The sequence below is a fragment of the Lotus japonicus genome, chromosome 3 (genome assembly GCF_012489685.1).
Source record: "Lotus japonicus ecotype B-129 chromosome 3, LjGifu_v1.2".
Classification (NCBI taxonomy): Eukaryota; Viridiplantae; Streptophyta; class Magnoliopsida; order Fabales; family Fabaceae; genus Lotus; species Lotus japonicus.
This window is the reverse complement of record NC_080043.1, coordinates 8,607,679-8,632,700: the sequence shown is the minus strand read 5'-3', so window position 1 is coordinate 8,632,700 and position 25,022 is coordinate 8,607,679. Positions and strand designations below refer to the sequence as shown.

Below are 25,022 nucleotides of genomic sequence, written 5' to 3'. Positions count from 1 at the left end.
GTACCCATATTCTATGGAGACATGCCAAGTGAGCTTGGTCTTCACCTTTCCTATCACTCCCTTTCCCAGAATGTTTCAGTAGTAGCACCCATCTGGAGAGCTTTAACTAGAGGTAAACAATCAAACTGACATATAACATGTCGATGTCCTTGATCTCATGCCTGCTGTAAGCCCATGTCTACAGCCAAGATTTCTGCCATGAAAGCTCCTCCCGGGCCTCCACTGACCAAAACCCCTTCAAGCCAAGCACCACCATTGTTGCGAATGATCGCTGCCATTCCCATCACATTGCAGTCCGTCAACCAGCTTCCGTCTACTGCCACGAACACAAATTGGCCAGACATTGTTCGCGGCTGGGCCACAACATTCAACACCGCACCTGCAGTGTCACTCATCGACGCTATCTGCATTCCTAGCAAGGACTTCCAGGACGCAACATCATGCGCAATATGACGGAGGACTAGAATCAACGACCATGGCCTCGCGTCGAACACCACCTCATTCCGCCATCTCCACGCCCACCATAAAACTACGATTGGAAGTAAATTCTTCGTTTGCCTTACAAGACCTGGGAACCAATGCTGAAAAGGTACATGGCAGTGCAGCGGTGGAAGCAACGTACCAAATTGCGACCACAACTGCTGCGATTGAGGACAGGAACAAAACACATGGTCTTCGTCTTCAACTGGAGCATCACACCTTGGACACGCTGCTGAATTACTCAGGTGGCTCCTCTCCCGGTTAGCATTCGTGGGGAGCGAACCTTTGCCCACAAGCCACAGAAAATATCTCAGTTTCTTCGGAACCTTTGCTTTCCAAATGCTCTTCCAATCTCATATAAATTGTTAATTTTAATACTATTTTATCAAAATTATTTGTTAATAAATATTATTTTAATATTGACTTTCATTTTTAATATTTTTGAAATGACAAACTCAAGTAAATTTTAAGTTTATGAATGGTTTTATTTAATGTGAGTAGTTGAATAGTTTTTGGGAATATAAATTTTTTTAGTTTTTTATTTTCTTATTTAAAATATTTATTTCAAAGAAAGTTTGATTGTTTGTTACAAACTTACAATGCTTTTAATACGATGCAAACTTGAGTTTTTCTTTTGTATTTAATGCTAAACTCAAATGTGCTTTACATACGTATATAGAAGATTAGTGATTAACATTCATCATTTCACAAGGTATTTTATTTTATTTTCCTCATTTTAATTTCTAAAAACATTCTTCTAATGAGTTAGTACTAATTAATAATTTAAATTTTAGTCTCAAAATAATTATTCATATCATCATAAAATATTTTTCTCTTCTTTTAAATTTATTAATCATCTTATTTTATAATAATAACAGACATAAACAAAATAATAATAATAATAATAATAATAATAATAATAATAATGATATCTAATTAAATTAGTGGAGGGGAAAAATGAGATGTTACAACACCCATCGAAGAGAGGCAAAAACCCTAGAGCAAATGTTGGAGAAGAAGATCAATGCACTTTGTGAGGAGTTGGTTTTTTTTTTTTCGTGATAGACTCCACCGCCAACTAGAATTTTTGTTTTTGTTTGAAACCTTATTGTGCTACCGTTTTTTGAATAATTTGGTTTATTGTTTGATGAGTGCATAAGTGCTTATGAATAATGCTTATAATAAAGGTTTTGAAATTTGAAATTCAATTTTTTTTTTATCAAGCAAACCTCAGTTTAAACTCGTTTGACCTAGATGAGGAACTCTTGGGATAGTTCCGGCCAGGAAAGCTCTGGTACTTAAGTTTTTCACTGTGACACACCTCGCGCTTTCCTAGAAACTTCTCGGATGCACTTTCCTTAATGACAATAAGTGGATTTTCAGAACCTTAATGTTTTGGAAAACACTCAAAGTTGGTCCTAGGTTTTGTTGGGTTACTAATGTGATCCACAGTTTAGGAAAGTGGGGCATTACAACTGGTCTCCCTTGATGTTTATCATTGTTGCGCTGACATCCCTCTTTTATTTAACAAGACACTAACCATCCTTATTTTCTTCAGAACATTGCACTAATCTCCCTTGAAGCTTATTATTATTGCACTGACCTCCCTTAAGATTTATCATTGCAACACTCAACACCCTTATATTATTTAAGATAATACATGAAGGATGGAAGTTCAATGCAGTTTGCAAATTAGAGATGAGGTCAATGAAATAATGTTAAACTTGAAAGGTGAGTGTAATTTCTTTATATAAAAACTAAATCCTAAATATATATACTTATTAGTTTCCGTATTTCATTTCTTTCCTAATTTATATTTTGACTTGCCTATTTTTCTAATATATATTAAGATCGGTGAATGTGGTTCAAATCATCAAACTACGATTACAAAAATATTAAGATTATAATTTTTTTATCTTCACATATTTTCAAGAACCATGATTCTCTGTCCCTCCAAATCCAATCCACCATCTAAACTTTATATATGAAAACCATTATCGAAGTTTTTTTTATCATCATAGGGAAATACAATTGATTTGGGTTTTACATTTTTTTTAAATAACCTCAATTTATTAACGTTTAACTGCAACATTTACGGACATAATATCCTCTAAACCCGGAAGGTACTCGCCCAGCCATACAAAGTAAGGATAAGACACGGCAAATTTAGCCATAACATCTGCGGCTAAATTGCCAGTTTTACAAACATGCAACAATTGAAAAGACACAAAAGAACGAGAAAACATAAAGCAATCTGCCACAACCAAAATTCCACCCTTTGACAAATCCTTCTGCTATGACATTCCTCTTGAGAAAAATCTGCCCTTTGAGAAATCCTTCTATGCTCCACCATCACCTATTTTGCTCTTCCAATTTCGGCGACAAAACCTTGATAAAGTTATGCCCTTCCATTTCCCGCGGTGATGACCCCTTGATAACATTCATGAAAACTTATTGGGGCGAGCAATTGCCAAAGAAGTGGAAGCTGATAACGTTAATGAGAAATTACCGGGGCGAGCAATTGCAAAAGAAGTTGAAGCAGTTTGATAAGAGTTTAGGGAGTTTGAGGACGATATCTGATCCTCTATTCTGGGATTTCAACGATTTCAGAAAATCTTCCCGTGATGAGATCGACATGAATGTCTCCAAGTTTCGACGCCTTGTGGTAGGCATGGACTCCCAGACCTATAGGCAGCGGCAGACCCGGGAAAACCTGGAGATTAAGTTGATAAACATAATCAAAAGCATTAATAGATTGAAGGAAATAACCAATGAGGGTTTTCACTTGTATGAGGCATTGATCAACTACAAAATTGCTTCCTACGATGAGAATATCAAAAAGTTATCAGAGATAAGGAAAGATTTCTTTTCTTTGAAAGATTTTGCTTCTTTGCACGAGGAGTTGGAGAAGGCGATCAAGTGGAACAATGAAGAAGAAGAAGAAGAATCAAATGATGAGGAGTTGCAGAACAATGAAGAAGTAGAATTAAATGAGAAGTTGTGGAATGAATTATATGATGACTTGTGGGATGTTGATTGGGATAGATATGATGAGATGCTGATGGAGTGGAGGGAATGTCAATTGCTTGATGCTAAGGAGTTAGACATGAAGACCGACAAGGAATTAACTTACCTCTCTGTGAACTACAAGCAGCTCTATGAGATCAGAAACTTTTTATTTCCCAAACTATAGTGAAGTGATGGCTTAATCACCCGATTCTGAGGAGGCATGGTTTTTACAAGACATTTTTCTTTTTCTATACCAGGATGAAGTTTGTTATTTTTAACAGTTTTGGTATATGATATTCTTGATTTTGATTGAGAAGGAGAGTTAGACTGTATTTTGATTCATGATTCACAAGTTTTTGGAGGATAACAATAGAAAAAGTTATAGGAAGAGACAAACAGTAATATGAAATCATGATTTATGTAATACGTACTCTATTTTATTTTATTTTATTTTTATCAGCAAATTTAATGTGTATATAATAAATAGGGGCACAAGGGGTAAGAAGAAGAAAAGAAGAAAAAAAAAAAACAGGGCAAAACCCCACTGTAGACGCAGGGAAGTCAAAAACTAGTGAAAGTACTGTAATTTATTTTATTTTTTCAGTAGGAAGAACAATTATTTTAATTTAAATCTACAAAATCAATAAATAACTTTAATAGCTAAATAAGATAATTTTTTATATTTTTCGAAAGAGGATGGATATATTGATCAAATTTTTATCTCATCTAATTTATCTTATTTCTTTTTTCTATTCAAAATTTAAGATAAATCTCAAGACAAAACAAATTCTAATGAATGTAACCTATATTTTTTTTTGTTACATCGCAAAGTAAAATGTACTCCTTGGGGGTTCATGTTTTATTGTTTCTGTAAGGATTATCCTTTTGTGGATGTCTTGCATTGTAATTTCTGGTTAGTGTATGGGGTGGTGTTTGGAGGAATTTTAGCTCTCTTGGTGATTGTGTACTCTTTTTCCTTACCTAGAAATTTTCTTATTTAGTTTTTCATAGCAAGATTTTAATGAGGCTCTCTCCCAAGTGTGCTCCTTCAAAAATGCTAGTACTTGTTTGAAACTTTCATGAGAGGTTTGGTCTCATGGTGTTTTTTTTTTCACTCTTTCAATAAAGTCTTTTTGTTGTAAAAAAAAGTATGAAATTAAAAATAGTAAATAAATGCTATCGAAAAACGAAAGTAGTAGTAGTATAGATTTAGGATTCAAGAATCCATATTTGGTTGAATTTTATTCGACTGGTATATATTGTAAATAAATTTATTTAGATTTTGAACTTATAACATTTCCTTTTAAATATATTTAATTCACTTTTAAAAATTTAAATAATAAACAATTTACTTTTGCTCAATAAGTTTGATTATTATATGCACCAACGGTGTAAACACGGTAATTCAATTAAAATTAAATCCTTAATAATGTATACTTATGAGTTTCTTTATTCCATTTCTTTCCTAATTTTTATTTTATTTTATTTATTTAAAATGTGAAAATAAATTTAGTAGCGGACATTTTGCGACATACACCCTCCGGTCACTATTATAAACAAAAAACAATATTTTAGATTTATTGAATAAATAATGTATCTAATCATTATTATAGATTAGATACATCAATTATTGAATGTATTTAAAAAATTTATTTTTTTGCTTATAATAATGACCGGGTGTACGAGTTTTTGGCGATTCTCAATCACCACAACTCGCAATGTTTTGTAAAATTGAATGAAAACACATTTTTAGTGGTCTAACACCGATGAAAATGCATATTAATTTAACTGCCAGAAACGTATGTCTGCATAATGTGCTACAACTACAAATCATTTTCGGTACGTGTGTCGTGTGCTACAACTATCGTTTACTAATAAAGAACTCCTCCATAACTAGAAAATATTAAACCCGTGACAAACCTTAACCCGTTACAATTCCAAAGAGTGTCTGTCTCTTGCACATTCCAATGCTAATTTTATCTCGCACCCATGCTACCATTTAATCATAGGCCATTATCAAAATTCAAACTTATGTTTAATGCAACCCACTAGGCCATTACAATACCCGAAACAACCCCTTATAAGTAGTAGCAGCTGCCTCAAGAGCAATATCCATCAACAATCATACCTTTCCAAATTTCATTAAGCCACACTTGCGCAGTTGATGCAATGGCAGAGTTTTCGTTGTCTGCAAAGTTGACCAAACAGGATATTGAAGCTAGAATGATAGCATTAACAGATCGCTATCCCGATATGCAGGATATATCGCTCCACAGTTTGGATTTTAAACATACCTGGACCGATTTACAGCGTAAGAAGTTGATATGTTTTGAATTGAAGAAATACAGTGCAGAAAGTCTCTATACACTTGCTGTGAACACTTTTGAAGAGATGCATACTTGTTTAACCACTCAGACAGTCGCAAAGCTTCTCATGTTATCATATAATCTTCGAGATGTGGAAGGACGAGAATTGTTTGGACCCACAGAACCAGAGCTGATTGACAAGGCACAACAAAGACAACTAGAACATCTTGATGGTATATAATGTTGTTCTGCAAAGAGCTCATGGTGTATGCCCCGTCAATCGTCATATACTATGGAAATTTGAATACAGCGCCCGGTCGAGCCCGTATCGCGAATGCATTATGTTTCCTGGCTGCTAGTTTTCTCAGGCTGTTCATTAAGTCATCAGATAATTTCAGCAAGATTGGACAACAGTTGCAGAACAGATTTGCCGATTTCTTCAGTTACGCGTTCCCAGTCTCAAGATTTATGCCTCCTACCACCGTTATTGAGAGTATTCGAGACTGTTTTTCCAGGCAATGTTCTATCATAAAAGAAACCTTCTATGTTTTACTGTATTCTGGAGAGGAGACAGAAACTGGCATGGATCTCAAGGAGTTTCTATATAAATACCATATCAGTTACACTGGAATGCATTGCTACAGGTTATTTATTCGGTGTATGGAAGTTTTCAAGGTTAGCCATGAGCATTTGGTAGAATGCTTGCATTCAGGGACACGGATCAGGAATTGTGAGCTCAAGAGTTTAGGCAAACTTTTTCAGAATTGTGTGACGAATGCTTCTGATGGAAATCGACTACAGATGTGGAAGTATGCAAGGATATTCGACAAAAGTTTTTTTGTGGAGTTACAGACAAAAAATTGCACTACTTTAACCGCTGTTTTAGCATATATGTTGAAGGATGAAAAAGCAGAAGCTAATGGAGAAGACCTCCTCAAAATCACACAAATCAGTTCTTTGTCTGAAGAGGCCAAGAAGTTTGCTATGGCATATGCCAAGAAAACTAGGAGTGTGATACAGGGCTCACACCCAATTTCCACCCTCGCTGAGCAGGACAAAAAGAAAAGGGTAAGAGAAATGAGAGATGATGCAAGTGTAAAGGGAAAGAGAAATATCAAGAAAAAATTGGTGCGATTGTGAGGAATAACTCATGGGAAAGCATGATTTATAAATTGTGGTGTATGAGCTTATCTTTGACGACACTTTATGTTACATGGAGGAATTTGATATTTTTGTAAGAGTAGTTTCTCCTTTTCTGAGTATCTCTTTGAGGACTTGTATTTTGAGGATAAGTTCTATGAGTTAATGATATTTCTTCAATAAAAAACATATCAAACACTCAAAAAAAAATTGTGGTGTCTCGTTTCAAATAATTCCAATCAATTTTAAGTTGAGTTGAATGCTTAAGAAGCAACAATAAAATTCATATAGAAAGCAAATACAAACACCAAAATTACATACAAATGTGGAGGAATTCTACTCGATAGATCCAATTTCAAGAAAGCACATAACTTCTTCTTACTAGAGTTTTGAGCTATTAATCCCAAGCTGAGATAAGTGGTTCGCTGTATCTCTCTTCTTTTCTATAACTGGCGCTCAATTTATGCCAGTTGAAAATGAGTTGGCTTGGGTTCATCTATACCCATCGATCTCATCATCATCAATGATACAAACCTGTTTACGCTGATTTTTGGTAAACAAATATCCTCTTAGTTCGACTAAAGGAAGTTTAGATTCAGAGTCCTTTTGAGAAAACGCTTTGCCAAAGTGTTGTGTGCGTGTGAGTGTTTTTCGACAACAACGAATCGGTTTAAATAGAACTGAATTTCATTAAGCACGGGTCAATTACAAAGAAGTCACATACATCAAAATAACACGAAAGCTACAAGAAATGTGGATTTCGACAGGAAAATGCATAAAGGAACTGGAAATTAACAAGCTTAAATACAAGAAAACTAAAGTGTTGGTTCTGCAACATACTCCTCCATCATCACGTTTTGCTCCTTGAGTCTCATTGATGCGGACATTTAGAGCTTTTTGGTGAATTTTCAGAGTTTGAGTTGGGAACCCCTTTTTCTGCTGCTGCTTTTCCTATTTATAGTGTTGCTTCTTCCTCCACGTTCTTGGCGGTTTTTTCTTCAATGCATGATGGCTTCGTGGGTTTGAATTTTGGCGCCTTACCCCACGTTTAGCCGGTGGATTTGTGCACGTGACTTTGATTGGTTTGCTTGCGACGTGGGTAGCCTTGAGTCGTGGGTAACCACTGCTGTTTGTGGCATCGTGGGTACGCACACGTGCTGATAATTGCACACCTTTGGTAACTGCCTCTTTCGTCGCGTTTGCCGGTTTGTCGAATTTTCCTTTACTCCCCTGACTTTGGGGGGAGTGTTGCCTGATGGGCTTCGAGCTCCGTCGCGGTTCTTCCTGTCGAGGAAGCATCCTTCTAACACCGGTGTCGATAATTGTAGCATTAGAAATCTTGGCTCAACAAAACCACAAATTAAATAAGAGTAAATCCAAAGACATTGAGTCAATTTCTTGTGTCTAAACCATACCGAGAAAGAATAACAAATAGAACAATACATACAATTATTTATGATTATTCTAATCATGGTTATTACACTGTAATTGTATATACTATTATACTGATATTATACGGTGTCGCGAAATCTTTCTCCGGGGCCGACGACGGAGAGGAGGGTCTGGAGGGAGCGCTCAATGGAGGACATGCATCTCAAGCTTCAAGGCGTTGAGCGAGCGACATCGACATCGGTCTCTACATCAGATTGCTTCTCGCCTATAGGGACCTGGGAACTATAATGCTTAATTGTCAGCCTTATTCACAAATATGCACAAAAACTAATTAAATTGAATTGAAATATAATCAACTACAATTAATTGACTGTTGTAATTTAGCTTGATTGGTTTATTGAAACTATTACAATTGTAACTCATGCTTCATTTAAAGTGTTATAATTAATGACTCTAATAAAATGTAATAAGATTTTGTAAACGCTTTACTTAGTACTCCCTCCGTTCCTGATCTTTTGTCGTTTAAGGTAATGCACATTGTTTAAGAGTGCAATCATTGAAATATTTGTTGACATATATACCATTATTTAATGTTGAGTTAGAGTGAAGAGATAGAACGATAGTTATTGATTAAGAAACTTGTTATGATTTTGATTGGTGAAAATAAAAGGTGGTATGTGAGAGATATAGTATTAAATGAAGGTATATATAGAATAAATTGAGAAAAATACATTGGGTTTGTTAAACAACAAAAGTTTTGGAATTTAGACCAAAAATTAAAACAACAAAAGATCAGGAATGAAGGGAGTAACAATATAAGAAAGATACTTTAAGCAAGAACATAACACAATAAGCAATTATATCTAACAATTATTGGCAAGTATAAAAAACTGTTATTAAATTAAATGATGAGTTATGAACATAGATACTTAAAAAGGTTCGAATGCCATCCATATTTGGAGAATCAACCAAAAATCTTATGAAAATCAGAGTTTCGGTTGCTTCTTTCTCCAAATATGTGGTGGCCAACGAACTTTGTTTGAGCATCTAAAATTCAATGAAATTCTTGGTGTGAGTTGATGTTGTAGGTGAGTTTTAATAGTGTTGCTTGACAAGGTATTTATAATATTTTAGCAAGCATCTAAATTTAAAAGATACATAAAAATAGGATCACTTACGTACTACTAGGCACTTCTTTATGCTTCTATTGGCGTTATCTCTTGACTAATTCAAAATTGGAAAAGGTTGTTTTTTACTTTTATTATGGAAAGGTTGTTAATAATGAAATTAATGAACCAAGAATAGCTATTTTTATGGGGGAGTTATGGTGCTAGGGGAGAAGAATGGAGAAGAATCTGGTCTGGAAATATTCTGCTGCCTCAAGTGGGGATCAATGGTACTAACTTTTCCCTAGTTTTTGGGCCTGATCTTTTTTTCTTTTAGGCATTTTTCGGTGGAGGCCCATGTTCTCTATAACCTATCTGGAGCTATGTCAGGAGTCTTATTCCTTTGTTTCTTTTAGTGAGTGTATAGGGATGCTAATTAATAGGGTGGCTCACACTATAGCTAAGTATTCGGGGTCTTTGGGTGATGATGTTTGGGTTGGGAATTATCCTTTGATTTTTAACTTTTGTACTCGGTCAGATATTTTGTCCTTTTTATTTCAATGATATATCGTATTTCCGTAAAAAAAAGAACAATTATTTTAATTTAAATCTACAAAATCAATAAATAAATTTAATATCTAAATAAGACAAATTTTTATACTTTTCAAAATCTTATATTTTATTTGATCAAATTTTTATCTCTATCTAATTTATCTTATTTCTTTTTTCTATTCAGAATTTAAGATAAATCTCAAGAAAAAACAAACTCTAATGAATGTAACCTATATTTTAACATACATGGATGAATTAAAAAAATAAACAAACAATATTTTAAAAAAGTTTAAATTTTACAATAAGTATGAAACTTAAAATAGTAAATAAATACTTTCATTGTCGTGAATTCATAAAGTTGATAATTGTTGTGATTATTATGGATTTACAAAGTTGACAACTTTTTTAAAACTGAAAACCTAAAAAAACAAAAACTGAAAACTAATTTTGGTTTTAAAAAATTTCAAAACGTAAAACCAAAATCCACCCCGAGCCGAGCGGAGCCTTAGATTATGGATTCAAGAATCCATATTTGCTTGAATGTGAAAATAGTTTAGATTTTTCCTTATTCCATTTCTTTCGTAATTTTTATTTTATTTTATTTATTTAAAATGTGAAAATCAATTTAGTTTGGTTTAAAAAGAAATCATCAAACTAAGATTAAAAAAAAATAAAAATTTATAAATTATCTTTACATACTTTCATGAACCGTGATTCTCTCTCCTTCCAAAATCATCTAAAATATTATAAATACAAAACTATTTTCGAATTAAAAAAATTATGAACATCATACAACTGGTTAGGGTACGGTTTTTACATCTTCTTCTTCGGCTATGACATTCCTCTTGAGAAAAATCCCCAATTTAACAAATCCTTCTCTGCTCCACCATCGCCTCTTATGCACTTCCAACTCCTTGATAACGTTCTTTAGAAATTACCGGGGCGAGCAATTGCATGAGAAGTTGGATCAGTTTGATCAGAGTTGGATGAATTTGAAGCGTAGTTTTTTAATTGATTATAAACTCTTCAAAAATTTCGACGAATCCAGAAAAGCTTCCCTAGATGAGATCGTCAAGAATGTGTCTAAGTTTCGCCGCCTTGTGGCATGCATGGACAGCCGGAAGTTCAGACACCCGAAGACTCGACAATTCCTTGAGAATAATGTGGATCACTTACTTAAAAGCATCAATAAGATGGGGAAAATAACGCATGAGAGTTTTCGCTTAGCGAAGTTTCTCAAGTCCAGAATCGATTCCTACAATGAGATAAGAATCGATTTGGAGAATATTGAAACCTTATCCGAGATAAGGAATGATTGGTTTTTCTTGAAAGATTTGGCTTCTTTGCACGAGCAATTGGGGAAGGTGGTTGAGTTGAACAATGAACAAGAATTAAATGAGGAGTTGTGGAATGAATTATATGAGGACTTGTGGGATGTGGATTGGGATGCATTTGATAAGATTTTGATGGAGATTGATTGGCCGGATCTTCTAAGTATCTCCAATGCTAATTCTTAATTCTTAGTTCATAACACTATTTATGTGGACCCGTATTGCTACATGTGCTTAAGCAACTCTAAAGCAATTTTGCTCCAACTCTTATATGAGAGGTAATCATTGGTACAACTGAAATATAATTAGAGAATTGATTTTAATGTCATTCTTTTGGTTTTCGCACCACCCAATTCTATTGCACCTATATGTGAGGATTAATTGCAAACCAAACTTATAAGTGCGGTACTCATAATATTTTATTCTGAACATTGAAAGTGCGGTAGGGATGGTGTAACGACAACATGATCACTATCTAGACTTTTAGAATTAAAGACGCTTAACTCAATCTAAAAGCTAAGTCAAGAGTTAAAAGTTGTTCTACCATTTATAAACACTTATTTGACATATTTCTAGTTAATATAAAACTTCTAACATATACAAGTTACATTAAAATTAATGCTCTTACGATTATTATGAGTTATATATAGAAAAAGAGAGAAACAGATGAATAAGAGTGAGAAACAGATAACAAAACGTAATACACAAATTTATCCACAAGAATGGTGATGTACATCCGTCATCCAATATTAATATAACACATAAAATTCGGTCATTTTATTTTCAATTGCTTTTATAATCCATTGTCATATATTATTACTAGAAATTGAAATAACTATATTTTTTTTGTTACATCGGAAAATTAAAAACAGAAAGAGAAAAGCTACAGGGCTAACACATCCCTTGCTAAGAAGGGAAGAAGCTGAGGATGAGGGTCCTCTATACGAGTGAACACACAATGCTGGGCTATCCCCAAACTGGCAAGACAATCAACAACATAATTAGCACTCCTAGGAACATGCTCAAGCTGAACTCTCCAATCACGATGCAGGAGGTCCCAAAGCTCACGAAAGTAAGTGGCTAGTTCATGGAACTGAAAACTGTTGTCTTGCAACGTATCTACGATCTCTATGCAATCGACTCACACACTACCACGCGGTGATTCAACTCCCACAGCTGCTTGAGCCCTCGAAGCAAAGCCAAGACCTCCGCCTTCAAGGAGCTTCCGCCACCAACTCCCTCCATAAAACCACCCATCCACTCACCAGACCTACCACGGATCACAGATGGACATCCGTCATCCAATATTAATATAACACTTACAATTCAGTCATTTTATTTTCAATTGCTTTTATAATCCATTGTCATATTTTATTACTAGAAATTGAAATAACTATAAAATGCAACTAAGTTAAGAAAAACATGTTTCAATTAATTTTAATTATTAAAAGATATAAACCACAGAAGATAATGGAATGTGGCTGGGCATGACTTGAGACCAACGTGGCAACACTTGGTTGGATTTGGAAATGACAACAAGTGAAGGAAAAGGAAAGAGTGAACAACTTCGACTTCGAGAGTTTTGATGATTCAGCCAGAAATATAGAAAATCTATGTCTAAACCATTTTTGAGTTCTTTAATACAATCCTAGATTTTCTTTCTTTTTTCATTCTCTCTCATGTTTTCCATGACCACCACACCTGTGAAATTCTCCACAAACTTGAAGCCCAGTTTCTTCCATGATGGCCTATTATACAAGAGACCCATGTTCTGTTTCTCTCATTTAGAGACAACAAAGTGTAATTCTTCTCTTCGGAGTAGCAGCTTCAAGCCTAGAGCATACAGGGAGAGATGGTCCTTCTTGGGAGCAGGTGCAGTATTTAAAAATGGGGGTTTGTTGGAAGAGAAAAGGTCCAAGAGGGTGGTTTTGGTGAAGAATTTTGACTTGAACAGTGGTGGTGGTGGTGGTGGCGGTGGTGGCGGTAAAGATGACGGTGACACTGCTAGGCTTTGGGGAAATATTGCTGTAGCTATTGGTTTAACTTATCTTTCATTTACTGGACAGCTTGGCTGGATTTTGGATGCTATTGTCTCCATTTGGGTATTCTTTTCTCTCTCTCTTGGTTTGCATATTCTGTTTAATCTTGTTTATTATGAGTAATCTATCTTCATGTGCTGAGTGATTTAGTTCATATTTAAGCAATTTTGTTGATGGTTGTCTCGGTGTCTTTTTTCGTGCATTAATTTAATAAATAGCTGCTAGAGTTTTAGTCTCATCTTTGAGTTTATTTGAACTTATTTTATAGCATAAGCGCTTATGTAAGTGTTGGAGAGAACTTATGGTTTACCTATGAGTCTATGACTATAAGCTGTTTTGAGCTAATTTTCATAAGTTGTTCTGATTAGCTTATGCATAAGAGCTTATACTTAGCTATAACCTATTTTCAGCTTATTTCAATAAATTTATCAAATTAGCTTATGAATAAGGGCTTTAAACGCTTAACTAAGTTGATTACGCAAACACACCCTAAGTTGCAGTTACACACTTACACTTGTATTGTGAATTTATGACTTGTGAGCTGATGGAGGCCAACCACGGCCTATGTGGTCAACGATCTCGCCCTTCTAGTTATGATTCTAACTCAAGAATAAATATGTTTTTATTTGTTAATTTAGAGACAAACTCATTTTGAAAAATAAAATCTGAGCATGAAGCTCCTCAACCTTGTGAGGTTAATACATTTTTAGATAGCCAATTAGCCTCAACGTGTAGCTATCATCATGTGATATATGAGACTTTTAGATTCACTTAGTTTTACAACTTATATTGGCAGAGGGTGGCTGAACTAGAGCGGATCAAATCAATTTTCTCAATAGAACCTCTTTAACTCCTGGTGCAGGCTTCTTCCGTGTACTAATTGAAATTTGTTATAAACTCAGATCATATCTAACATATCCAAAAAGGCCACATAGACATCTTATGGAAATTGAATAAAGAATTTGTGAAGGATAAATTTCCATGCCTTTTAAGCAATCAGTACCAGCTTGCTTAACAAAAACTCCGTGGTGCTAGGATGATTTCGGTCTTCGTGGTCATAGTAGGAAGTCACCGTGGGAGACATTGTTTCGTCTGCAGATCAAATATGTTGTGTGTTTTAACTAGAAGAAAGATTTGAGTTCTGAATCTGTGATGAAAAACTATTGAGATTATTTTAGTAATTACTCTGCTGGTAGGCCTAACCATTAAGATAGAGTATCATATACATGATTTCAAATAGGATATTTTGATGTCATTTGATTTATGTAGCCGAGTCCTGGGAAATTGCTTTTTCTTTTTGTTGCTATGCTCTCCTTATCCTTGGTACTTGAAAATTGACACCAGAATGCTTAAATATGATTCCATGTCTAAATCTAGGTTGTCAAACAAACTCTGGCTCTGTACTCCGATACAAGTCCATGTCGAGGGAGGTCAGGATCAGCTCTTCTTGCCTGCTTCACATCATTTCTTATTTTTCACCTGTGTAAACCCGTGTTGTCAAATATCCGCCATGGCCGACATTCTGCCATAATCCGCTATCAGCATTTGTCAAACATGCCTTGTTTTTTTTTCCCGACATAATCTGCCAGCCGCCATTTACTACACTGGTGTAAACCCCATCATTGTTCAATAATATTTCTTAGAAAATTTGTGTAATGTAAATCATTCCTTTTCAATGTAAATTATTTTTCAAAGAATTGTCTTTTTTGTCCCATGGTGTTCCTTAATGTGTTCTGGTAAACTTATTTTTCCAACATTAGTACGTTAAATTAATTATCTGACTGGTTTGGATTTCTTTCTTTTTAATATGCAGATCATTGCAGTGATAGTACCCATAGTAGGCCTTGGTGCTTTCCTTTGGTGGGCAGGACGAGATATAATGCAAGGCACGGTGAGGCTTCTTCAAAATATAACTCTGCAACTTCTGACTCTTTGAACTCACACTTCATAAATTATGGGATATATTGCTTACAAGTTATAATTGCTTTATTTTATTGCTTTTGCATACGCCCATGTATAAACATAAAGTAATTTTTTCCCAAATGGGAAGTTTGTGCAGAATATTATTTTGAAGAAAATATAAGGAGCAAAGTCAATTATTTTGGTTATTTTAGATCAATCAAGCCATTTTATTATTTAATATCAATTTCTTGATTTTCTTTTTGGTATCCAGTTATTATGAGTGCTTATAGTATCAAGCAGTAGTCCAGTCCAAGATGACATATACTGTTACTAACTTTTTCTTTTGGTGTTTTATATGCAGTGCCCAAATTGTGGAAATGATTTTCAGGTCTTCAAGTAAGATTTGCTTGATACATCTTGTTAAGCTACTTATACATGATTTATTTTGAATTACTTCACACTAGCCACTTTACTTTATAATGTGTAATTATCCGTTTCAGATCCACTCTGAATGATGATTTGCAGCTTTGCCCTTATTGTGGTCAACCTTTTTCTGGTAAGAGTTGATAATTTTGCTTGTTTGTTCTTAAATTCTTCATATCGTATCCTGCCAATATTTCACTGAACTCTCTTCAAATATGTTAGAAGATTAAGTTACACAAGTTTATAACAGATTTTCAGTCAAGGCTAAATGGACATTCTACTAATGTGACTTTTTTTCTTGAAATACAATTTTTCGAATTGTGGCTCTTAGCAGCATCTATAACCACTGTTTATGTTATTGGTTCTGGTTAGACTAAGGTTGAGACAAGAAAGAAGGCCATGCATGACAAACAATGCGTATGTTTGGTTGATACCATTTTCTATATTTATTGCATATAAATATATAATATATTACATTACTCTTACTTGCTTATATATGCTTATAATGTTTATGAAGATCTATTTGGTATATTTCATTCTCTTTCATGCATAGGTGCTTGAATTTTCTATATACATTATAACAGTCTTGATTTTCTTCACTCCATAGTTAGTTAGTTTGGACTGTAAATATTTAACTCCATTGTCTCTGATTGTTGCTTCTCTATGCTTCTGATTTCTGAAGTACAACGTAGGTGTTTAACACTGAACACTTGGATTTCTTCCACTCGAGTGAAATCTAATTTTGTGTCCAGTCATGTCAATTTTTGTGGTAATGTTTTTCTTCAGTGAATTTTTTTTACCCATGTAATTTTGTCAAATGAAATTGCAAAGTCTACAGGTTGCAAAGGACCTGCAGTCCTGAAATAAAGTGATTGGTTAACCAATATTATCTTTCTGACTGTCAAAGAACAAGTTGTTTTAGTTATTTTATCATCTGTTATTATTCTGATAGCTTTAATTGCCTAGAAGGTAGTCAATCATAGCCTTTTCTTCTCCTTGAGATAACCCTTTTGATTCACTGGGATGCCCTCCACCAATCTTTGAAATACTTAATAAAAACTTCCACATGGTATTTTGGAAGTAGTAAATTGGAATGCCTTATATCATTCACTATCTTATTACTCAGCACTGTTTCATTTTAAAAAATCAAAACATGCATATTTCTCACTGTTGAAAAGTTTTATTTTGATATCAGTTGTTGGCAATGAGTTTGTAAAGGACTCTGTGAAGTTTTCAAACCAATCTACAACGTTTGGGCAAGCATTCAATAATTTCTCCCGCTCTAGCAATGGTAATCTTCAATATGCTCGTAAAAGTGCATTCTTTTTAAATGCATCTCTCTTCCTTGTCCTCCTCTTTATTATGATTAATCTTTGCTGATGATGCTATGTACTATTGTTTCTACCATTGGCAGAAAAAGATTCTGGTAGGGCAATTGATGTTGAAGCTGAAATTATGGATGCAGACTGAGTCATAGCAGCTAAACATGTTGGTAAGTGTGATACAACTAGCAAGTTGCGAATGCTGACTTGACTACAATTAGTGTTAGAAGTCCCACATTGGTTAGAGATATGGCCAAGATACTCCTTGTAAAGGGTAGAGCAACCCTCACCTCTAAGCAAACTTTTAGGTTAGAGCTAGGCTTAACTCAAATTCTAAGATGGTATGAGAGCCTATCCTAAATCCGTTTGTTGGAGTCCTTTCATTCTCTAGAAGTCGAGCCTGGGCGTGAGGGGGTCTGTTAGTAGTCCCACATTGGCTTAGAGCTATGGCCAAGATAAGTTCTTATAAAGGGTAGAGCAACCCTCATCTCTAGGCTAGCTTTTGGGGGTAGAGTTAGGCCTAACCCAAATTCTAAGAACTAGTTAACCTATAAAGTATCATTCATGATCTTTATGTCATTCCTTCACCTTCTTGGCATGTGTATGTTTAAACTAATTCCAATACTCAATTGCAATCTGTCAAGTAATATTTAACAAACTACTGAAAATAGAAAGTAACAGATGTTGCGACTTGCGAATGCACATATACCTTTTGATAAAATGTGTTTAGGATGAGGAATGGTTTATTTGATACTGAAGTATTGGTCATGACTTGAGATGCCTAAGTCCTTTTTTTTTTTTTGATTAGCTTGAGATGCCTTAGTATTTAGAGTTCGTAATTTCAAGATATTTAATTTGAATCTATGATCTCTTGGGAACTCCTCTAGCTCCTAGTGACTCAATTTCTGAGTAATATGGAGGAAAACTTCTCCTGTGAAACCACAGTTATGAAGAGTCTGGAATATGGTTAGAATATCTCATTGCATTTCAGTAATCAGGACTAGAAATGAATTTGACATTCTGCTAGTAGTTTGCAACTTTGCATATTTAACTACTGTGAATGATGATCCTAGTCAGGGTTAAGCATTAATATTTAGTAATATAATACTGGTTCTATTTGTTCTAATATTTGTTTCTTTCTTCTGCAAACTCTTCATCTTAAATTTGCATTGCATTTTCAGGATGACTATGGTGAAGACAAATGTATTCAGTTAAAGAACAAGATGGGGTCTACATTTTAAAGCATAAAACACATTCTGGAGGGAAGAGTGTGGTAAGTAGAGTAACACGTTTCAGAGAAGAGTATGGTGAGCAGAGCAACATTGCAATTGTAAAATAAGTTTTGACAGTGATGTTTCTCAGGTCACTCCTCTATTATTTTGGTTTACTAAAATGCTTCTTCGATTGTCATTTTTGTAGAAAAATAAAGAAAAAAGTGCGCGGACATGGAAATAAAGTAACATATATTATGTATCAAGGGGATTAGTCTGACGACTGTCAGATGTGAGGATACCTGGGTAGAAAAAAATATTTACTTCCATTTTTCTACTTATAATAGTATGAAAAGAAAAGTAACGTGAAAAATAAACAACGGAGAGGGAAATCTTGAAATGAGGGAGAACTTGATCTTAAAAGAATTAGAACTGCAAGTCTACAACCTAGATATATTCATATTGTAGATTCAATTTTTTCATTTTTTGTTTATCAAATAATAAATCGACAAAACATTATGTTTAGAGTTTAATGAATATGTACTGTCAGTGTAAAACAGTTTATGTCCAATGCTACGTTTTGTTACCCAATTTTATTTTCTATAAAGAAAAAATGTTTCGTGACATGTTATTTTTCGGCCTTCATATTCTTTTCCATATTCAGGTCTGCAGGCAAAAAATAAACGAAGATTTCCTTCCTCTTTGAGATTTTGTTTTTTTTTGGTCGAAGATTTTGTTTGATTAGGGGAAGGGGAAGGGGAATGGAGAGGAGGGAAAAAAAGGCCCATTGTTTTATTGCTCAAAGGAGGACGGAACTTGTTGAACAAAAAAAAAAGGAGGATGGAACTTGATGGAACCAGTCAATCATGTTCCATTCACTTGTACCCTTTTTTGTTCCCTCAATTTGGGAGGAATAATTGAGGAATCAGTTAAAATAAAATAAAAGTGATAATTTGATTAAATTAGAATAATGAGAGTTTACCCTTGTTAGCACCCGAAAATTTGTAACGGCTAGAACGAAAGCCGTAGCATTTTGCCGGCCAGCATAATGAACTAGCGGGTTGGGGGAACTAGTTGAGGTAGGATAAATAGTTGACCGCTCATAACAGAGCGGCTGAGATAGTGAACATTAGGGGTGTACAATACCCGGCCCTACCCGCCAACCCGTCCCGGCCCAAGCCTTTAGGGCCGGGTTCAACCCGGCCCGATCATTAAAAGATGTCGGGTTAGGGTTGATCATAGAGTTATCCGGCTTCGGGTCGGGTCGGGTTCGGGTTGGCACTCGGGCCACCCGACCCGTCCCACATATACATTTTACAAGATTTCAATTTGTTATAATGGTCAAAATGTGATAGATGGTGCTCAAATTTATCTTACCATGTGGATGAGATGAAAATGTTTAACATCTAACTTATGAATTAAATAAACGTTGGTCAAAAGATGGACACTTTCATGCTTTAATAAGAGAAAATCATGTAATGCACATGTGAGACAAGTGAAGAGAGATCAAACAAAATGAGTGACACGTGCAAATATATCAAACAAAATGTGAACCTCTCAAGTGCAATAGATTTTGGCATAGATTATGCAAGAATTGGATAATTTCAAGTTCTTTCTTCTAAAAAATAGTTCTCACTTATAACTCTTTTAGTATGTTATTATCTTTAAATTTTACAATTAGTATCAAATACTCTTTAGATTTATTGTCCCTCGGGCCAACCCGGTCCCGTCCTACATAGACCCGTCCTAAATTGGACCCGCATATTGTCGGGTTGCTTCGGGTCTAGGGACAGGTTAGGGTCTAAGAATTGGTCCGGTCAATATTTAGGGCCGGGTTAGGGTTAACTAAAACCCGTCCCAACCCGTCCCTTGTACACCCCTAGTGAACATGACAAGATTTAAGTGAAGGTAAGGGCCTCAACATGCGATAAAGATATCTATCAAGGTTTTAGAAGTATAAATCATTATAGCTTCATAAACTTATTTAAAAAAAAAAAAATGACTCAAATTAAAAATGCTTACAAATTATGCATATTAGAATATCTAAAATAATTCGCTTAGAGGTTTATATTCATAAAATCATTGACTTCTTTCTACTAGGTTCAAATAAAAATTTATTATTTTATGCCTAACAAATCTAAAAAAGATAGTACTCACGTCTGAAGTCTGAACACTTTATTTTGTCCTATATTTTTTATCTCTTTTTTTTAAAATTTTATTTTATCCTCTTTTGTTTTAAAAATGAATTAATTAATAATTAAACTCTGAAAATGAAAATGAAATTCAATTAAAAATCAGAAAAATAAATGAAAAACAAAAATTAGTAAAAACAAAAAAATCCAAATAAATAAAAAAAATGAAGGAAAAGCAGGATATCTAGCTTGATATTTTATTATTTTAGCAAAATTACTTTGGGGTTTAGGGTTTTAAGAGTGATATGATATGATAACAAGGAGAAGGGGGAGAAATAAAGTGATCACGCGCTTCTGGGAGTGGGGGAGATTTCTTCTTACAGCAAAATAGGAGAAAGGAGAAACTGTGTCTGCTATCAAGTAAGCCATTTCGTATCATTTGTTTTTTATTCTGCACATGCAATATTGATGAATGCTGTGTTTGAAATGATATTTTTTTATTTGCAATTCTAATTCTACTGTGTACAAATGAATCTATTTTAATGCCTTAAGCAAGATCTCGGATTCGAGTCTTGTAGATGAAAAAAATACTGTTGGGAGAGTTAGTCTCACCATGATATGAATGTTCCCGGCTCGAACATGATTGCCTCCGAAGAAGAACACCTGTCTTACACCAAAAATCTATTTTAATGAATTGTATATTTTGTGAGATCTTTTTCTGTTTAGTAGTGATTTGGTCTACACATCTACGGTAAAATCTCATGATAAAGCAACATAAAGAAAAACAGAGAAGAGAAACGGAATGTACTAAAAATTACATTGCATATAATTGAGTTGATTGAAAGATAATATATTTACCCATATATTTCTGAGTAAATTCCTAATCTTTTTTTTTTTTTTGACAGGAGCAAATTCCTAATCCTAATTAAAAAAGGAATAATAGAAGATATGAAAAAGATATTATAAGATGTACGATTATATTTATTAAATTAAATTCCTAATCTAATTAAATAAAAGGATAGTCTGAGATATGAAAAAATATTATATTTTTTTTTTGTTACAACGGAAGATAAAAGGGACTAAAAGAGAGCATCCTGACACAGCAGGGGAACTACATCAGTGGGAGGAACCCTCCAAATACGCCACGAGCATCATACTCGAGTTGCATACTTAGCCAAGAAGTCCGTCACAGCATTACGTTCACGAGGAATATTATATGATATCTTTTTAATAGTATTGTTCTTTAGTTGGCAAATTAGACATCTTAAGCAATTTGATTGGCCAAAATAGTTTTACACTCAGAGACCTTTCAACTTCAGCGCTTCTGCGCTTAGGTATCACTTTGCAATATCGTCCCTAGAGTTGCAGGGGAAACAATACTTCAACAAAGTTAAAAATCAATTTTAGTTGCAAGATGGCATCTTCTTCAAGGCCAGTGAAGGGAATGAAAAGAGAGAGCACAGAGGAGCCAAACTGGCTTGAACTTCCTGCAGAATTGACTGCAAAGATTCTGCTCAAGCTTGGTATCATTGAAATTCTGACCAGTGCTCGTCTAGTGTGCCCTTTATGGTGGAAAATCTGCAAGGACCCTCTCATGTGGCGCACTATTGACTTGACGAACTGTTTGTGGTGGGACTCCAACTACCCACACAATGAGTTGGTCAACTGTTGTCTCAAGGCCATTGAACGAAGTTGTGGTCATTTGGAAGACATAAGTATTAAGTATTTTGGCAACAATCAAATTCTCAAATGCATAGCTTATAGGTAATGTTACCATTTTTCTCTTTTTTAGCTTCCATGTTTATGATTACTTGTATTTTAGTTTGTTGCATGATGATAAGTTTTATAGGCCAAAACAACACCTTTCATTTGATAGGTCTCCTGCCATATTTCATTCGAAGTTTCATAATTTTGATTAAGCAATGTTTATTTGTGTTCCCTTTTTCGTTTTTTTTTTTCTCAATTCTTATAGCACAAGTCACCTACGACGGATGAGACTTTTAAGATGCACGGCAGTTTCAGATAAAGGATTAATGAAAGTTGTAAGGATGCTTCCACTATTGGAGGAGTTTGAAATTTCATTCAATAGCCTATCAAAGAATACTTTGGAACTTATTGGCCAATGTTGCCCACTTTTGAAAGTGTTCAAATTTAACATCCAGGAAAAGAAAACACTTAAGTGTGATGATGAGGCATATGCTATTGCAAAAACCATGCCTGAGCTGCGTCATCTCCAACTTTTGGGAAACAGACTCACTAATGATGGCTTGCTTGCTATTCTTGACGGATGCCCTTATATTGAATCTCTTGATCTGCGTGCTTGTTCTAATGTCGATTTGAGTGGAAGTTTGGGGGGAAGGCTTTGTGATCAGATTAGAGATATATATTTTCCAGAAGACATAAGTGATGAAGTTCTCACCTATGTTGACGATTAATGATGATGGTAAAGTGCATGTTTGGTAGCGCATTTGGAATCCACGTTAAACCTTAAAATCACGTCAATACATGAGCTACAATGTGGAGCTTCTCTACTAACGTGCTTTGGAGAGTGTGCAACACAGCCAAACTTATGAACGTGAAGTATGGGGCATATGGTGAGAATGCTGAGGCTGACTATTATGGTCCATTTATTTTTTAATTGGTCCTATTTTCTTCAGATTTATTCTCACCTGGTACTATTCTAAAGACTAAATGGCTTATTTTTTGTTTTTCTTCTAAATTCCATGGTTCTTTTACTTTTGTAGAATCCTAGAATTCAGACTAGAGTGGTTCACATCTTTGGTTACCAATGTTATTTTGTTTACTGGTTAGAATTCCATGTACCTTCTTGATGCCTTTGGTCTTTGGAATATTTTTAATCCATTCCTCTGTATTTAATTTTCTGGTGCTTGTATTGCCGACGAGAAAATGTGCCACATATCCTAGTTAGGAAAAAATTACTTTAGACTTGTCTTCTGTGCTTGTATTTTGAATATTTCATGGTTGTCACAAAGTTATCAAAGATAAAGCTCCTCCTGATGGAGTGGATGATATGACTAAGTTGTTCTATTTGCATGAGAATAGAGTCTTGCAGAACTTACAGATTAGATATGAGTTGAATGAAATATAATTGTTGTGGCAGACTTACAATGGAAATTTTCTGATTGTAGAAAATCCATTCCAAAGGTTACCTCATATTCATGATGCACACATGATGCAGCAATACAAGGGGCACCATTTGGAGAGTTAAGCCCTCATGTATTTGCAGTTTCTGATTGGATATAGGCAATCAATATTTCTTATCAGAATCCAAATACCATTTCTATCATTGAACCAAATTTTGATTGGTCATTTGATTAATACTAGGGGAATGGTTAATGAAAGACAAAAGCAATTCAATTATAGTCAGGGGAAAGTGGAGCTGGTAAAACTGAAACTACAAAATGCTTATGCAGAACCTTTTGCTTTCTTAGGTGGTAAGGCTGCCACTTAAAGGACCATCAGTTGAACAACAAGTTCTTGAAGTATGATTCAATAAATCACATTTGTTTTAACTCTTACAAATTTTTCATTATTTTCTTCACGTACTTTGACATTCCATTTTTTCCCTCTTTGAACTTTGACTCACTTGTGACTTCTAATTAACTGATCTGAGTACAGTCAATTCCAGTTTTGGATCATTTGGTAATGCCAGAACTGTCAGGAATAACAATTCCAGGCTCTTTCTTAGATGTGTGTACTAAATAATCTTAGAGGTCAAGGAAATAAAATTTTAAAATGTTTCAAAGAAATATTTATATAACATATTTTTATAATAAAGTTATTTAACGAGATATATGAAATTTTTTAATTTTTTTTTTAAATAATTATAGGAGTTGTTCCCTCCAAATTCCGAAGATAGGTTTGAGGGTACCGGGGTGCTTAGCCTTCAATCCAGAATTCATAATGACTGATGATACCCCAGATGTTCTCGTTGGGTTCTTAGTTTTTTGTAATGGTTTTATGGCACATTGATGACATTATTGAAGTGTTGTGATTAGTATATTAAGTGGGTCGGCACCATTAACTCACGTGGGAATGGGTTATGATCACTCCTATTAGGAGGAAGGGTTATAGGTCTGCGCATAAATCTTCAGTTGGGTAATGAGAAGGGATGCAGTTCAGATCCAAGTTGGGTTTGGGGTTACCAGGGCCGTGTAGGCCATTAGATAAAAAAAAGCAATAGCCTAAGGCCCCAAAAAATATTTAGGCCCAAAAAAAAATTAATTACTATGGTTTTGGTACAAACTGAGTAGTGAATGGAGTTGGGTAATGAGCAGATTGGAATTGGAATACCTACTAAAAATAAGGAATCATAATGGATGCATTTTTGGGTTACTAGCTATTAAAATTGCTACCCATAATTATATATTACCAATATAGTTCTATTAACAATTCTCGTAACAGTTACTGTTGAAAAATTTTCTCAAAATTAAAGTTGAATTGGTTAGCTATTTTATGTATTGAAAGCGAAATGTTAGAATTTCTTGATTATAAAACTTAGATAAATGATTTTGCAGCTCAAAAAGCTAGAAGATTAATATAAAAATTAATATTTTATATAATATTCTAAGTTTCTTTAAGATTCTTGTAAAAAAGAACTCTTGAACATTTTTCGCTTTAGGCCACAAAATGTCTATACACAACCCTGGGGTTACC

General features: G+C 34.4%; 2 protein-coding genes across 3 annotated transcripts; both read left to right on the top strand.

Annotated features, from left to right (window-relative positions):
• The first annotated feature begins 12,825 nt into the window (after positions 1–12,825).
• Positions 12,826–18,514, top strand: LOC130749060 (uncharacterized). 2 transcript variants are annotated; one of them, XM_057602336.1, is made up of 7 exons: positions 12,859–13,418; positions 15,169–15,246; positions 15,619–15,653; positions 15,758–15,813; positions 16,876–16,971; positions 17,095–17,172; positions 18,184–18,514. In XM_057602336.1, exons 1-6 carry the CDS (start codon positions 12,996–12,998, stop codon positions 17,148–17,150), a joined length of 744 nt encoding a protein of 247 aa, XP_057458319.1. In that variant the 5' UTR covers positions 12,859–12,995; the 3' UTR covers positions 17,151–17,172; positions 18,184–18,514. The 2 variants fall into 2 exon arrangements, with proteins under 2 accessions (XP_057458320.1, XP_057458319.1); XM_057602337.1 differs by lacking the exons at positions 15,169–15,246; positions 15,619–15,653; positions 15,758–15,813; ... (1 more) ...; positions 17,095–17,172; positions 18,184–18,514 and adding an exon at positions 14,733–14,980 and having other exon boundaries at positions 12,826–13,418.
• Positions 18,515–21,520: 3,006 nt separating this feature from the next.
• On the top strand, positions 21,521–23,445 carry LOC130748711 (putative F-box/LRR-repeat protein 23). Its single transcript, XM_057601954.1, has 2 exons — positions 21,521–22,109; positions 22,318–23,445. The coding sequence occupies exons 1-2, from the start codon at positions 21,760–21,762 to the stop codon at positions 22,778–22,780; spliced, it is 813 nt and encodes a 270-aa protein (XP_057457937.1). The 5' UTR covers positions 21,521–21,759; the 3' UTR covers positions 22,781–23,445.
• The last annotated feature ends 1,577 nt before the right edge of the window (positions 23,446–25,022 follow it).